This window comes from Cordyceps javanica, chromosome 3 (genome assembly GCF_051103115.1).
Source record: "Cordyceps javanica chromosome 3, complete sequence".
Taxonomy (NCBI): Eukaryota; Fungi; Ascomycota; class Sordariomycetes; order Hypocreales; family Cordycipitaceae; genus Cordyceps; species Cordyceps javanica.
Window position 1 is genome coordinate 237,192 of NC_139297.1, and position 16,942 is coordinate 254,133.

The 16,942-nt window shown below is 50.7% G+C and overlaps 4 protein-coding genes across 4 annotated transcripts; 2 read left to right on the forward strand and 2 right to left on the reverse strand.

The window, feature by feature from the left end:
* Positions 1-545: 545 nt before the first annotated feature.
* On the reverse strand, positions 546-978 carry V2A60_004301 (mRNA splicing protein SMX3; the record flags this gene model as incomplete). The annotated part of the gene is made up of 2 exons (XM_083255622.1): positions 546-606; positions 779-978. 2 exons carry the CDS (start codon positions 976-978, stop codon positions 546-548), a joined length of 261 nt encoding a protein of 86 aa, XP_083111748.1.
* Positions 979-8,281: 7,303 nt separating this feature from the next.
* V2A60_004302 (uncharacterized protein) lies at positions 8,282-10,050 on the reverse strand (the record flags this gene model as incomplete). The annotated part of the gene is made up of 5 exons (XM_083255623.1): positions 8,282-8,460; positions 8,519-9,218; positions 9,300-9,682; positions 9,751-9,889; positions 9,946-10,050. 5 exons carry the CDS (start codon positions 10,048-10,050, stop codon positions 8,282-8,284), a joined length of 1,506 nt encoding a protein of 501 aa, XP_083111749.1.
* A 1,707-nt stretch (positions 10,051-11,757) lies between these two features.
* V2A60_004303 (uncharacterized protein) lies at positions 11,758-13,068 on the forward strand (the record flags this gene model as incomplete). The annotated part of the gene is made up of 1 exon (XM_083255624.1): positions 11,758-13,068. One exon carries the CDS (start codon positions 11,758-11,760, stop codon positions 13,066-13,068), a length of 1,311 nt encoding a protein of 436 aa, XP_083111750.1.
* A 1,989-nt stretch (positions 13,069-15,057) lies between these two features.
* V2A60_004304 (CRAL-TRIO domain-containing protein) lies at positions 15,058-16,936 on the forward strand (the record flags this gene model as incomplete). Its single annotated transcript, XM_083255625.1, has 3 exons — positions 15,058-15,903; positions 15,985-16,126; positions 16,197-16,936. 3 exons carry the CDS (start codon positions 15,058-15,060, stop codon positions 16,934-16,936), a joined length of 1,728 nt encoding a protein of 575 aa, XP_083111751.1.
* Between the last annotated feature and the right edge of the window lie 6 nt (positions 16,937-16,942).

A 16,942-nucleotide genomic window follows, 5' to 3' on the forward strand; every position in this document is an offset into this window, starting at 1 on the left:
TTTTGTATAGTGTTACATGTCATGTCTGCGGCCCGTGTTCGGCGCGTCTCTCTCCGTCTCTATGCTGCCCCTTTCATATGTGCAAAGAAGCTGCCTAGACTGTCCTCCCGGCCTCTACATCACCGACGACCGCAACTTGACCACTACCGGAGCCCACCACCACGGAGACGAGCTTCGGCGACAACTTCGAGTCGGTATAGCAGGGCACGATTGGTCAGTTTCGTGCTTCCCAATTTCGCGCCGTGCGAGGACCGCCATTGACACACACACCGCCATGATGCCTCTGATGAAATGCGTCGCCCGTAAAAAAAAAGCCTTTGCGCACGACACTATTCTTCTGCCAACAACAACAACCCTTTGTGTTTGTCGTCCACAATGTACAGCATGTCCCGCCTCTGTCTTGCAGCCTTATGCAGGACTCGTAGGTCACTCAAGTCCATCAGCAGACTCTTCCCCCCCTTCTTCTTTTTCAATGCAACTTCTCCCAAAGAAATATCCCAAGACCCCCAAAAAACGCCGAGCAAATCAAGCATCCACGCAACGAATTAACCCTCCATTTTGGTATCTCCGTCCTCGGCACCGCGGATCCACAGGACATTGTTGCATCTGCGTAAAAGGGGAAAAGATGATTGTTAGCGAGCTGCCCATCTTCTACCGTTGCGCGCGCCTCGCGCCTCTGCCATGGCCATGCCATCCCCCAACACTCTAGGCACGCCGCACGCATTCCGCCGCCGCCCACGGGCTACGCCGGGTCGACCAGATACATGAACTTTCATACCTGATCAAAACTTGCCCCAAGTCCGCCGTGAACTTGTCCGCAATGTACTCTTGCGTGTTGGCCAGCTGCAGGTTCATGTACGCGTCCAGCGACACCAGCTTGCCCTTGTACTCGGTCTCTCCCCACTTTAGCCGCACCGAGACCGTCTTGTCCACGAGCTCCTGCAGCATCGGTCGCGGGTTGACGGGAACGAAGCTCATCTTTTTTGTCGTTGGGGGGCTTCTTCTTGGTTTAGGGGGTTCGTGCGTTCGTGAGCGCTGTGCCGCTTTCTTCTAGGGTCCTTCGTTTCGTTGGTCGTTTTGTGAAGCTCCAGTTGACTGAAAGTTTCGTGCCTAGCAAGAAGCGCCATCTCGCAAAATTATGCTGACATAATCACACACCGTTATATGCATATGTCTGCACAGTTGCATATCGCAACCGACCTACAACTTCACAGTCGCCATTGTGCTACATTTTGCGAAGAACCGTGCGATCGAGATAAAAGCGGCAACAGGCTATACTTACATTCTATAGTACCATAGCGTCGTGATTCACGATCACGTTGCCCGAGTCTTGTATTGCTCCATCGCTTTTCACCGCCCAGCTGCTAGCGTTTCTCCCCGGGCCTTAACGACCCTTTTGATAATGGTCACCGACAGGACTAAAATGCTTCTCATCATCATGCATATCCTCGGTTTAAAGGCTGCGACCTATTCTTGACTCTCAACTTGACAACATTACGACTTAGGTCCAGCTCAGTAGACGGCAACTAGGCGAAGTTAGTCAAGAGCTACCGGCATCTCCATCTCCACCCCTCCCCATGACCGTCCCGCCATCTGCGGCCCGTTCTCGCGGCCGCCCAGCTGAAGGCCGCGTCTTTTTTTTCCCTGCCAGCTAGTGCTCGGAGGCTTCTGCCTTGGTTTGCATTTCCATCCTCTGACGCCACCCACTTCTGGAAAAAGCGCGCGCCGGTGCATGTGGTGGGACGAGCTGCCCTTTGCAGTTTAACACGATGGCTTGATGCCCGGTCCCCTCCCCCCTTCCACCGTTCTCTAGCCCCGGCGGGTATGCACAAGACCGGTCACATCGGTGGCTCTCTCATATGCAGCGCTCGGCAGAGAAAGATGGACAAACCCTTGCTAGCTATCTCGACGGGATGGCGGCGGGCCCGAGGCGACAATGGACAGTTGGCCCTGCCCCCCGATGGCGATCCCTGGAAGTAAGCGAGTTCGAGAACGTGACTCGCAACCTATTTCATGTAGGTGGACTGATCATATTTGCCGCGACTATGAACGGAAAGGCTGCAGACAAAGTAGAGTCCGATCAAGTGGTCAAGTGATTGCTCGAGCCGCTCCTCTACATTCGGTAGTGGAGAGAATTTCGCTTTGCTGGGCATTGGCGCAGATTTCCATTTACTGTTTTCTGCGTTGCATCCTTTCACAATCCGTACTATAATACCCCTCGATGAATTATCTCTACCGGAGAAGCACGACTCAATGTTTTGAAAGGCAGAAATCCATATACTCAGTAGTTGTCCATGTAGATCCTTAACCGCCCAGCTACCCCTCCCTCGTAAGCTTTGCACGATACTGCCAGGTTCCGACCACAATACGTCCAAGCCCCTCAACCCTTCGTTTTTCCCGCCAAAGAGCAATCATTGCCCATTCAGAGCATCAATTGCTCCGACTTTTTTTCACCGATGCGCTGTTCATCACGTGAACACCTCGTCCTGCGTATCGCAGCTGCCGCGGGCGGGCTTAGGTGGGGGAGGCGGGGGGGACGACCAGCTCAAAAGGGTTGAGAGTATGTATTTGTGTGATTTATTCTAGGCATACCGCCGACACGTTCAAATCGGTTGGTACTAAATTATAAAAAATAAAATTAAGAGTATAATATATTTTTTGTAATATTCATACTTAAATTAAATTATACAGTTTATATTTTACACAATAAATCGAGAAAGCGCTGCCGGGGCCGCCAGATCTGGCCGAAAGTGCATTGATTCATTAGTCTCGCTTACGCAAAGCTGGCAGATGGCAAAGAGCAGCTGCTGTCGATGTGTCGCGTGTTAATAAGAGTCTGTGTGTATCCAAGTAACCTGGTCCAATTCCTAGGAAAATCTCCATCAATCGTTGGACAAGCTTGGTGTTTGTATTGAGGCAAAATCGGAATGTCCTTCGGACTCATGCCCATGCCTCTCTTGTAGCATATCGAACAAGTGGACGAGGTTGTCGACGGCGTGTAGGCCTGTAATGAGCCGAGGCTTAGCCAGTGACCCAAGTTGATAGTAGAGGCTGTTGAATGCCGTGATATCATTGGGGTATCGGGCAGACTCGTCCTGGAGGTATTCCTCGCATGACCGAAGCCAGGCATCAACGACCCCCAAGAACAGCGTTAGATGTGCTGCGGCGCATTCAGAGAGCGCTTGGTTGCGTACGCTCCGTAGAAGTCGATATTTGATTATGGAATGGACAGCGTCGATTTGTTGGACACAATCGTGAATATGTTGATGTTTCCTCCAGACGATTTGGGCACTTGGATAGCTGGACACCTTGGCACCAAGAGCAATGAGGTCGGTCAGCAAAGGACCAGTCTCCTGCCACCACGATGGCAGCGATTGCGCGGCATGCGGGGTGAGGAGGTCTGTAATCGTTCTGATGATGGCAGCCGGGAGAATCGGCGCGACTGGCGCATCTTGGAAGAGCGAAGGCATCGCCGAGTGTTGTCTGGAGTTGGGCAAGAGTAAGCCTGAAGGATGAAGCGGATGAGGTCGACGGGGTGTAGAGGTGGTAAAACACTGAGCACATAGCTCAAAGGGCAACCAGGTGTACCTGCGGAAGTGATCAAGGGGCCTCTCCTGTAAAAAAAGGCGGCAAGTATGCGCTGAAGGTACGCTACATATGTACTACCTAATAGATAGTATAAGAGTAAGTATAATATGAAAAGAAAAGATAGTATCATGAATTAATAAGTATCTAAGTATATATTAAGAACATAAGAGAAATATATGTAATTCAATCATAATATATATTCAGAACTTAAGAGATTAAAAAAAAAAAACTGAAAGAAAAAGAAATACTTAAAAGAAATACTTAAAAGATAATCTATATTATTTTATAAATTAACTACGTAAGAAGCTATTTATAAAAGATAATTTGATTCCTTCATATTTGATTCAGATTATTCTTTAATTTAAGTTATAAAAAAGAATATATGTATTATATACTCACTAATGTTTTTCTAGTGCACTGACCAACTTGAGTCACAACACATCTTTAAAGCTGTCTCTCATCCTCTGCCAGTCAATCGCTGACTTCTGCAACTTAGACTCCCCGATGAGGACCTTAGCAAGGCAAACACTGTATCAAAGGCTGGCGTGCAAAAGTCGCCATCTACCGACCACTTTTAGACGGAAGATGGCGACTTCGCCCATCAGGTACGAATTTGTCGAGGAGGTTGAAGACATCTCCAACTACGCTGTAGGGGGCTTTCACCCTGTCAGGATCGGAGACTGTTACCATGGCCGGTATCGTGTAGTGCACAAATTAGGTCATGGCGCATATGCAACGATATGGCTTGCAAAAGATCTGCAATCGATGTGATACACTGCGCTCAAGATTGGCATTGCCGACTGGGAGACTCAAGAAGCGAAGACTCTCAGCACATTGGCGAAGGGCACGTCTACATTCAGTGACCTTTTCCCTTTACTATTGGACCAATTTGAAATGACGGGGCCTAATGGGAAACACAAATGCCTTGTGTTGGAAGCTGCCAGGTGTAGCTTAGCGGCGTCGAAAAAAGCGTCGTGGATACGACTCTTTCATCTTAGGACTGCTCGCATCCTCGCCGCACAAATGGCTATCGCTGTTCATCAAATGCATAGCAAGGGATTTATTCATAATGGTAAGTTGACTGCATCCGGTAATAAGATTTTAGCTGAGAATTTGATTGATAGATCTGCACTTGGGTAATGTTCTTCTTCAGTTGCCACGCAGCCTTACTGCGCTGTCTGAGGAACAACTTTATAGCCAATTCGACCGGCCAACACCTCAAGCGGTGGTTCGTGAGGACAAAATGTGTCTTTCGTCCAACGTTCCTGCGCATGTCTACGAGGCTATATGGATGGGGATGCCGACAGAAAGTCTTGCTATCCAAGACGCAAAGATATTGCTGTCAGATTTTGGCGTTGCTTCTCAGCCTGAGAAAGAATCACAACTGCAATCAAATACTCCAATTAATTTTCGACCACCAGAGACTCGATTTGAACAGAAGACGCCTCTCACCCCTGCTGCTGATATCTGGAGCCTTGCTTGCATGATATGGGATGTAATGGCACAACGGCCCTTGTTTGGAGAAATTCTAGCAACAACTGATATGATCACAAGTCAACATATAAACACCCTTGGCGCGTTTCCACGAGATTGGTGGAACAAGTGGGATGCAAAATGGAAGTTTTTCAAGTCAGACGGCACTCCAATCGAAAGTCAACGTACTCCTTCCTGGAGTAGTCGGTTTGAAAGAGATATTCAGGGGCCAAGGCGTGAAAAAAATATGGGGGGAAGTTTAGATATCGAAGAAGCGCAGGCTTTTACTTTTATGCTTCGGTCAATGTTGGCTTACCAGCCTGCTGATCGACCAACAGCCGAAGAGATATTGAATACGGAATGGATGAGGAAGTACGCTCTTCCGGACTTACAAAGGTCCGAAATACTCGGCAAGACAATATCATGAATCATAACTGGTTGCGAAACAAATGTCTTTGGAGGCCACGTGCTCGCTTCTCGGCGAAGGTGGATTGGCAATTGGTTGTTAAACGTTTCCACCTCGAACCAAAATTTCAAGAGTTTGACCATGCAAAACTACGAGCGCCATGTCGGACAAAATTGCGGTTTCAATTGATGCAGATAACGTGCAGCCCAGCAAAGCGAGATTTGGTTTGGCAGAAGTCGCCAAATATGGCACGGCGAGTGTCAAAAGAGCGTACGGGGATTGGACAGAGCCAAACGTCAAGGGTGGAAAAACCAGCTGCTCGAGGATTCAATATAGCCGATACAACAGCTTGCTTCTACTAAAGGCAAAATTTTCATAGAGGTAGCGATGGTCATTGACGCCATGGATCTAGAGAGATACAGCACATGCTCGTAATGGGCTGGGGTGGCAATAATCCAGGAAATATTTTTGATGACAGGGTCTTGCAGGAATTAGGTCGATCGGTGAAGGAAATGCGCGATCTCGGAGCCCGACACCGAGATCTACGTTCTAGCAACGTGCTCTGGAATGAAAAGCTGCAGCGTGCGGTGGTAATGTATCTGGCCACACCTGTTGACATGCTGCTTGAGAAGGGGGCTACAGAAGGAGGACTGCATTCCCTGCCGAACCAGTTGCTGTTTTTTCCGCTCCACGATGGTTGCCTTTTGGCTGGTGGCCGTGGTTGGCGACCCACGTCATACAGGTGGGTGTCAGAACGGGCGGTTTCATCTCCTTATGACGTGCCAATTGTTTGCTCTATGTAAGCGGGGGCACCCTCGGATAATCAGGCCGATTTTGGCGATGACAAAGGTCCCGTTAACGATGAATAGTACCTGCGGTCATATCATATCGTTCCGCATTTGACTGTGAATGCATGCGCCACGTTGAAGCGATATTGGTCATTGGTACCACGTCTGTGTCAATGCAGCCACAACAGCAAGCGATAAATGATTGCAAATGGCAGGCATTGTGCCTGGCACGCACTATTGTACAAGCTGATCGAAGAGACTTAGTCCGCCCACCACCTAGCTTTTGTGTAGCCGCCCGAGATGGCTGGTGGGACGTTGTAAGCGATCTGATGGAGGCAAGAGTGGATCATTACTCAGTACGATGCAGACGATTCTTGTGGAGCAATTTTGATACATGTGCCACACACCCACTTTCTCGAAGTGGTCAGCATAGCAAAGTGGCCTGTTAGTGTTTTACAGAAGATAGTAGATAAATACTAATAAGACCCGATTTATTTTAACCTTTAGTAAAAGTCTTTAAGGAATGTTTATATTATTAATAATAATTAAGATTTACTTTACTTTAATCTTTTTTATTCTAAAATAAAAATTCTTTTTCTTTTTTTATATATTTATTTTATATCAAAGCTTTATTTTATATTTACTTTTTTTTCTTCAATACTAGCTTATAAATAGGTGTTAAGAAATAAAACTTATGTTATTATCTTACTAACCCTCTTCCTACTTGCTAGCATATTTCTGGTATACTGACCCGCTTGAGTCATAATAGGCCGACACGCTGCTAGGATCAGGCAGACGAGAATGTCTCCACCCTTACCACCAACCAACATCGACAGACATCAGCACTAGCGCCTATCCATAACGCTCGTTTACGAAGTAACAAGCTAGGAAAGAATTAGGCGAAGGAGACATTATGGAAGCTCTAGGACTATTATCGTAAGTCCACGAAGAGGTTAAATCGAAGCTAAGGCTTAATCCTGAGGACGCCATACCGACGAAACGAAGATAACCTCCGCAATTCAAGGGAGAAACCACTACTAGGCCGAAAACGTTGGGTAAGCTCCTTTAGGGCTTATTATATACTAAAACACTATACTATAGCGAAGAGGATAAGGCTATATTTTACATATGCTTTAGCCTGAGGTATAATAGGATATTAGTGACTCAGATAGAACCTCTATGCTATGCTACGCGGGGAAGTACTGTGATAGAATTAAAGTACTATGGGAAGGTTAGGTTAAACGTAATTAGAGCGCTGCTTGTAGAATATGGATTATGGTCACGAAGACGTGGAAAAGAGCTTCACTTACGATATAGAGGTCTTACGTTGGTGGTAAAAGTAGACGGTGTCTTCTACGCCCTATCTAGAGGTCTACTAGTAGTAGTTGCCGATCTTGCGAATATGGTAGAAAGGAGGATAAAATACCCTGTGACCTTGCTACTAGAAGCTAAAAGAGAGGAGAAGGAACATAGAGAATATAGAGCTGAAGAGTACCTTCGCATTAAGCCTAAAAACCCCGAAGAGGATACGTAAATAGTATTAATTATGGTAGTGATGGTGTAAGAGATGTTAAGGAGTAGTGACTAGAACTAAGCGGGTACGTGGGCGAGGATAATTAGTATTGGCGAGGGTAAGATCTACTTATACTGAAGCTAGATTATAAGACGATTTGTAGAAACGTTTAAAGCCGATAATGAAGTTATTGTGAGTTATCGAAGCGTTTCGTTGAAGGATGAGGCTAGGGTCATAGAGTAGTTGGGTTACTTGCTTAAGGAGCGAGGTCCACCAAGTGTCCAGCCTGGCGCGGCTGCTACGGCTTAATATTGCAAATTGAGGTTACTCTAGCTTGATTTCATAAGTTGTATACTCTGAATATAATTTAGATAGTATTACATATATCAATATATAGTATACTTGGAACTTGGATAAATCTATAAAAAGTCCCCTTAAACCCCGTATCTTACTGAGTTAATGCCCTGCCTGCTTCAACTGCCACACTCAGCACACTCAGCACACCATATCTACTCAGTCAACTTCAATGAGACAGCGGTGACCTTTCGGTGATGCGATAAAATATGAAGCCTCAATCATATCATCATCGCACATTCCCTCACGTTCAGATACGCGGGCATTTGGGAACGTACGGAAGAAGCACGCAATGCCCATCCGAAGCTCCGTCTGGGCGAGATGTTGGCCGATGCAAACTACAGTCGCAGAGGAAGATCAGTCAAGAGATTCAATAAAAAAACAAGATCAACTTACTTCGAGAACCACGCCCAAAAGACATGAAACAATCTGTCATTGCCTTGGTGGGCGCAATCCAGCGGGCGGGATCAAATTCGTCGGGGCGGTCAAAGACGACCGGGTCACGGTGCATGCTATATGCCTGAGCGCTGACCACGGTGCCAGAGTCGAGGTGGAAGCCGCATAGGTCTGCTCCGCTCGGGGGAACCACACGCGGAAGACCCTCCGGGACAACGGTGTGGACGCGCAGTGTCTCCTTGATGATGCGGTTAAGAAGGTCGCACTTGCGCAGGTCCGCGTCTGTGTAGTCGGGGGGCAGAGCTTGAAGCTCGGAAACCAAGGCATCCCTCATGAACGGGTTCTTGCTCACGACCCAGACCACGTACGTGAGGGTGTTGGCCGTGGTATCGCTGCCGGCAATGATGAAGGTTTGGCCGTCGCCGGTGAGTCTCTTGCGCGAGATGTTCACGCTATCCTCCTGTTGGAAGAGCGTAGTGAAGAACGTCTTCTTCACGTTTTCCGCGCCGTTTTCTTCAATCAGCTTTTCGTGGATGGAGATGCCGTCCACGGCAGCCTTGTACATGCTGGTGACGGCCTTGAGAGCCGTCTTGCTACTCTGCAGAGGTAGTAAAGCCATGAGTTTGCTGATGCGCGGTAGGACCGATCGATAGACACCAAAAGAGCCAGAGTTCCTCAAGAAGTAGCTGTACTCGTTTTCCTGTGGGCGCAGAAAAAGAAAAAGAAAAAAAGAATGGAAGTTAGCCTTGGGCTGGGCCGTCAAGTGGCGGGGATTACTGACCTTGCCGTGCTGGAGCATGTGGAAAGATTCGCCAAAGGTGAATTCCACAATGATGTCGGTTGTCATATAAAGCCACCACTTCCAGATATCCACAGCCTTGCGCGTCTCGCTCTCGGCCTTCATCTGCTGGATGGCAAACTCTACGTGGCCTGCGACGCGCGGGGCCAGTTCTTGAATCGCAGAGTCCGCCATGGGGGCGGCAATCAGGCGGCGCGACGTCCTGTGAAATTCGAGATCATTCGTGCTGAAGATGCTCTCAACGCCAGCCACGAAATCCATGTACCAGTTTGTCTTGCGAAAAGTCTCCTTTACCGAGTATATGGTCTTTGCTGCGTCGATATCGCAGACAGAAACTTCGTCCGGGCCGATGCGAACGATGCGTCCTGCAGAGCTGTTTAGTAGCTGTCGTGATGACACATTCCTTCTGGCATCTGAAATCTCGCTTTCATACCATATTTTCCATGTAGCGAATGTACATATACGCTCTTCTGGCCTCTTATCCAGTGATACTTGAGAACGAGACTGGTCCACCTGGAATACCAGGGCCCAGGAATTCGTGAGATTGGCTTTCGCAGCGTCGTGAGGCCAATCTTGGTGACTGTTAGTACACGGATTGTGATGCACAAATTCTGAAAGTGAAACTAACAAGGAAAAGTCCAAGAATGAGGGCTACCGTCGTGGTTAGCGCAGCATTTTGCTGGGCGAAAGTGCCAGTCAAGTTGGACGAAAAGAGCAGTGTTTCGTTTGCCATGATTCAAACTGAGTTGATGTTCTGGACGAATTCATGTTCAATAAAGAACGACCAGAAGTTTTTATATTAATACAATTTACTTCAAGGTATAGTATCGTGACCTCATGCTACGTTCGCTCCACCAAGTTGAGCGTTCCCCGATGGCTCCCCGAGGAACCCGCACTGCACATCGAGTAGCGAGCGGGCTAGCCCGTACCCGAACGCTCAAAACGGTCTTGACACCAAGTCGTTGACCAATCTCGTGGGCGAGGTGGATGACCAAGTCTGACCGAAAAAAAAACTTGCTGCTATTATTGAAGCTGCCTGGTTTTCGGTAGGTGCCTGGGCGCCATGCCCACCCGCTCGCGCCTACTCGCTCTCCGAAGCTGACACGGTGCACGGCGCGGACGGCGCACCGGCGGTCGAGCATCGGACAGCTGACATGTCCGACGTGGGGGAAAATCGCAGCAAATGCCAAGGCAATGATTAGCTGGGACGCCAGGTCTTTCTTCCAAGAATGCCGGCAGTGGCGGACTTGCGATCTGGCCCCCGATCGAAGACTGCGCGGTCCGGTAGGCCTCCCTTGCCTCGCTGGGGGGGGGGGGCGCGCTTGACAGCTGTTTCCCCTGCACGGAGGTGGGCGGGCGACTGATGAGGCGACGGCAGATCGTCCGGCCGCATCGCCGCCAAGCTCGTGGAGAGGGGGGGGTTGTAGAAGTTTATCCGGCGATATGCGCCATTACTGTGGGTAACTTCTGGTTTCCACGAAATAGTCTCGATGCCCCCAAACTTGAGACGGTGGAAGCATTAGGCAAAACTGCCATAATTCAATACCAGCAATATATGTGGCATTTATTAGTCTTTGTAAGCGGGCATTTAACGTACAGCGATGCTGAACCGCCCCCGGCAAAGAACGGGATGGCAGTTCTTTTCCTACCACTGGCATGTCGGATGTTTGTAAACCCCGAGTGGAGAAGACGGATTCATATGTTGACTCCCGAATATCAATGTGTGTTGTTAGTTTTTGGCCTCAGCACAATTTGACCATGCTCTGATTCGGGTTAAACTGGCGATATCCGCTTACATAATCGAATATTGATTTTCACTGCATTCCGTCGCTGTACGTATATACTTGGAACCTGATGAAGGACCATTTCTGATTGCTCTGTTTACTGATTCAAACCGAGTCTCACTCATCACAGAATATTCTCATCTTCATAAATAAGGTAGCGTACCTATAGCTAGGTATAGAGACCGACGGAGTGAGTGCGCCAGCTAGGGTTAGGGTTGGATGACAAAGAGCCCGTACCCATAAAAAATAAGGAAATAAGGCAACAAGGAATGCTACGTTATCAGATCACAAGTGCATTTACCTCCTTCAATAACGCCTTTGTTCCAAGCGACGTCTTTCCGTACTGAATTTCAGGCAGCAAGGATGAACTCCAGGCAGCAAGGATGAACTCCAGGCAGCAGAGAATTCTCATGTTTTGTTACGCTTTCATTTCTGTCTCATAGACCAAATATGGGTTGCGAGCTTGCTTGCGCGCTCTCCAACTTGGAGCTGGCGTTTTTTTCTAGGCTGCTCAGTGAAGCCACTTTGCGATTGTCGACCGATAGGCAGCAACGGCGGACGAGTGGGCCTAAAATGCCAAAAATGAAAATTGGAAAAACTCGACAGAGGCGTCAACATAATTCCCAATAACCACAGACCCTGCTGCTCCTTTAACTATGCCTCAGCTGCTCTCCCTGCCATGGGAATTACTGACCGCCATTGTCGCCCACCTTGGCCCATCGCAGACCGACTTTGACAACTTCGAGCATGAATACAGGGTCGACAGCAGTCTCTACAGGCTTGGACAGACCTGCACGACGCTGCGAGATATTTGCATACCCAAGCTATACGAAATCTGTAGCATCAAAACTGGCGGCAGTCTCCTCAGCAGCATCAATATTCTTCGCACGCTTGCCGCTCGACCGGAAATTGCAAAACAGGTAAAGAGAGTTATTCTCGACGACGGTTTCCACCTCCCTGCTTCTCAGGGAAACGAAATAGTCATCTCCACAGCCGACGCAAGGCTTTCCAATACATATCTGCGAGAAAAATGCAACCTGAATGCTGTTGGGCTTCTGCGCAGGCTGCGAAGCTCTGAGAACCCTGGGCACATTCTAGGCGGTGACATTAGCGAATCGTTGACTTGTCTCGCCCTCGCCCTCGTGCCAAACATCACAAGCGCCATCTTCTCATCCCACTACGCTTCAACTGAGAGGTTTAGACCCGGCTCATTCCCACACCTGGAAGCTTTCTCGCTCCAGCATGCAGACACTGAGCTTGGAACAACCTTTCAATATGTGGAAGGCGTTCTAGGTGCTGCCCCTAACATAAGACGACTGATTGGCTGGTCAATCAGCCACCTTACAAGCTTTGCCTATCCATCCATCAGGCAGGTTGTGCTTGGCCACAGTCGGATCGACGACGAGGCCATGGCGCTTCTCCCAGTGGCATTTCCGAAGCTGGAGCAGTTCACCTATGTCGATGGCGGTGCAACGGTCAGCGACTGTCGCCCAGCGTCCCCGCTGGCCATTTCCGAGGCACTGCTTGGTCTGCGTAGGACTCTAAAGCATGTTGAGCTTGGGTCCCACGAGCCCATGTCAGACTCCTTGGACTATCTTGAAGCTGCTGATAGATTTATGAAGAGTCTTGCCCGCATGGAAGTGCTCGAGAGTCTCCGACTGCACGCACTCTGCATTTACGAGGATGAGCATGATATAGACCAGCTTGTTCCGAAAACGGAATTGGTCCACTTCCTTCCCAAATCGATACAAACCCTCTATATAGAAGGTGTACAGTCGACGAGCCTGTTGGATATCCTGGCCTTGGCTCAGTGCGCGCCTCAACAATTCCCGAAGCTGACGCACGTTACCTTTCCCGCGTTGGAGAAGTCGTCAGAAGGTGCCGTTTGCCACATGTACGGAAATGCTGGGATCAACTGTAGCTTTGAAGCCGTCGATGTGAACGAGTATGGATGCAGTTGCGCCTAGTGCTTTGCATTCGATTCTCTCTGCCCACGCGGGATGGAATGGCTTGTTCAGAAACTACAAGAAGCCGTGCCACGAGATTCCCTCTGCTGCATAAAAATATGATGGTACACTTTTTATATTTCAATACGCTGAAGCTATATCGTCGGATAGAATTAAAAAAGTTTGGGACGTGCATCTCTTCTAGGATAGTCTTTGGCCGAGTTAGGAGGAGCTTGGCGGCTCCCAAACTATCCCCAGTACCAAATTGACAGAGCTCAGTCGAGCTAGGTTACACTACTTGAATACCAAGAGTGTATGAATGGAAATCAGAAGTCATGAATCATTCCTTCATGGAGGGTGTCTGGTTTCCATTGCTTAGGGAGGACGTGAGTTTTGGTAGCGTCGCAGTTCGCAGAGTCGCAGATTGAATGCGGTGACCGTTTCTTGAATTCGGAGGCTCTCTTACTTACTAAGTAGTATTAACGGCTCTTTAGCGGGCCGTCTCCAACCAATACAGAGGGTCGAAGGCACCACCTTTACCGCGCCATCTACGACCAATAGCTTCTTCACGAGTCTTGGTTCTCCACTGTCTTCCAGTTAAGGACCAGGCAACCAGGCAACAGGGTTGTAAAAAAAAAACGAGTATGCAAGAACAGCGGAAGAACGGGGCGATTTTTTCAAGCCCAGGATCATCGCGGCACTCCCTAGTATATGCATGAAATCAACGAGGTTGCGGTGTCGCCACAGATGCTAAAGGTTAAATTACCGAGCAACTAAGGTTTACATCTTAGTCGACGTGTGGCTCAAATCTTGGAATTGGCCACCCTCCTGCGGGTAGTTGAGCCGCATTGAATTGCGAGCTTGAGCAATGTCGCCAAGTTGGTCGGTGAATGAGTAGACGGCCAAAAGCAAGGTAGATGTGAAGATGCAAAGAGCGTCGGCGGAGGAGGCTTACTATTAGTGTCCACCCCCAGCACAGACTGTCATGCACGACTCAACTTTGCTATTGCGCCGACGGTAATTGGGCGTGTCCCCCGCGAAAACAAAGAAACCCCAGAGGGCATCATTCTGGGTCTGGAGGCGGGTTCTCCGCTGTCGGCTGTGCAGCTGCTCGCGGCTGGAGTCTTGGATCCCCGCAAATTGCGCTTTGACCTTGGGTACCATGGAGATCCAGTAATCTGGGGAGCAGCAGGATGCTCGTACAGAGGGTCTATTGGCGGGCAAAAAGGGCAGACGGTATATTCCTCATGTTGGGGGGCTATGGGCAAGGTCGGGTTGGGGGATGTCGCATCAGATGCGACCGAGGTGTCGAGAGTTGAGCCGCATCCGTTCAGAGAGGAGCGAAAACAACGCAAGCGAGTCGGTATCCTGGCAAGAGGCTTGAAGCGGCGCATGATTAGCCTCTGCTAGCTTGAACTGGCCGGGAGTAAGAGTGTAAGAGTTTTTTTTCTGAGGTGGGGGACTGGCTTGCCACCCGTCATACAACTGGGCGGCGGCCGGAGGTGTGTGCGGGGAGGGTGGCCGGTGTGGCGTCGCCAAACCCCCGCATCTCGGCTTCCCCAGCTGTAAGTCTGCTCTTCTCCAGGTTGTCTTGGTTGTTAATCCAGCAGCTAATATGCGGGTTCGATAGCGCGACACTGGGCTCCAAGCATCTTTCCCCGCAACGCACATGGCCTGGAGCAGCCAACCAGCTTGCCCGAACGACGGCATTTCGACCCATCCAGGCTTGCGAGGCGTTGTTGAGCCCCTCCAGAGTGCCCAGCAAGGATGGCGACCAGGCCTCGGCACTGACACTCGAATCGCGGGGCGCAGGCTTCTGAATTGACAATCGTCTGTTCGCCAACCCCGGTCGCTGACGAGCCTCTGTCTGGTATAAGGCCCCGACCTGCCCCCCGACCGTCGTTCTTTGCGGGGTGATGCTCCTTTGGCAAGGCCAACAACTTGTGCAGTAACCTCGTACGCTGTGCCAAACCAAGGCGGACCTTTTCTCCTCCCATCAATCTCCTTGCAATGGCGCAAGTTCTCTCCCACGGCCCGGCGTCGCTGCTGCCCACCCCCCCGGCCACGCCTACAAAGATGACGGCCCACGCGCCCAAGGTCGGGCCCAAGGGCTTCATCGGGAACTTGACCCAGGCGCAGGAGGCCAAGCTGCGCGCGCTCTGGGCCATTGCGTACAAGTTTGTGGAGATGTGCGAGGCCGACGAGAGCTTCCGCGACGCCGTCACGCTCGAGGACAAGTTTGTGCCGCCCGCCATGAAGCCCGGCGCGGCGGAGCGCAAAAAGTCCAAGGGCGGCGGCAGCGGCAGCGCCACGGGCCGGCAGCATCCCGCGGCGCTGGTCAAGGAGCTGCTCTCGCTGCTGCCGACCGACGAGCGCAGCGTGGACAAGCTGGCGGGCGCGGCGCTCGACGCGCTCGACTACTGGACGCCGCACATGTTCCGCATCACGCTGCTGCACACGGTCAAGCAGGAGCACCCGGACGAGCTCGCGCTGCGCTTCCTGCGCCAGAGCAACTGGGACGTCATCCGGGCCTGCAAGAACATGGGCAAGACCATCTACTGGCGCACCATGGAGGCCGCCATCGACGACGACATCCTGCGTCTCGGCGAGGGCGGCGCCGCCGAGGACGAGAAGAACGGCCAGGGCCACGCGCGCACCCTCGGCGCCGAGTTCATGAAGCTGCTGCGCTCCGGCAAGGGCTTCCTGCACGGCAACGACAGGGAGGACCGCCCAATCACCTACGTCCGTGTCCGCCTGCACAAGGCCGGCGAGCACAGCCCGGAGAGCATGGAGCGCTACATCATCTACCTTCTCGAGATGGCACGTCTATCCCTGCGCTATCCTGTCGAAACTGGCGTAAGTAAATCCTCTTCTTTTATTGTCCGGCGATGATTTGCGAGGCTGGTCTTTGAAGCGATACTAACCTGACCTTGATAGACTATTTTCCTCGACATGAGCCACTTTCGCCTAAAGAACTTTGATCTAGACCCGCTCAAGTTCATTCTCAAGTGTGCTGAACAATACTATCCCGAGTGCATCGGTCTTATTATCGTCCACAAGGCTCCATTTGGAACCAAGGGTAAGTACTCCATCTATGCAGGCAAGAACGAAGCCCCCCGGACTCTTAGCTAACGCAATGCCGCCACCAGCTCTCTGGAAACTGATTCGCCACTGGGTCAACGCAAACATTGCCGACAAGGTCAAGTTCACAAAGAGCAGAAAAGATCTCTTCAAGTACATTGATCCCAACCAAGTTCTCAAGGAGCATGGCGGCCAGGACAACTTCAAATACGAATATGAAGAGCCCATCATGGATGAAAACTTCAAGATGCAAAATACAATCACCCGCAACTACCTGCTGCTCGAGCGCCAGATGCTGGTGGAGCAGTTCGAGGACGTCACAAAGGAATGGGTCATGAACGCCCAGGGGACGGACAGGGCCGCCGAGGTCAGCGGCCGGCGCAACCAGATCTGCGCGGAGCTGACCGCCAACTTTTGGGAGCTGGACCCGTACGTGCGCGCGCGCTCCCTGTACGACCGCCGAGGGTGCCTGAGCGGCACCGGGAACCTGCAGTACCACCCTCCCAAGTCGGACCGCCGCCGTCGCGACTCGACGGCCACGCGGCCGCGGTCCATCTCGAGCTCGAGCGGCGCCCGGTCCAGCATCATTGCGCGCTCCGCTCTGGGCTACAGCTCCAGCTCCGGCATCTCGAGCGGCATCGGCTCTGTCGGCGCCCGCTCGAGCATTTCCGGCGCAGGCTCGGGAGGCACCGGCACCCTCACCACGTGTTCGATTCTGGGGTCGCCGGTCAAGGAGGATCACTTTGGTGAGATGGAGCATGCTGACATGACCACCATTGGAGACGATTCATCGTTTTACTCTGACTGAGTGTTT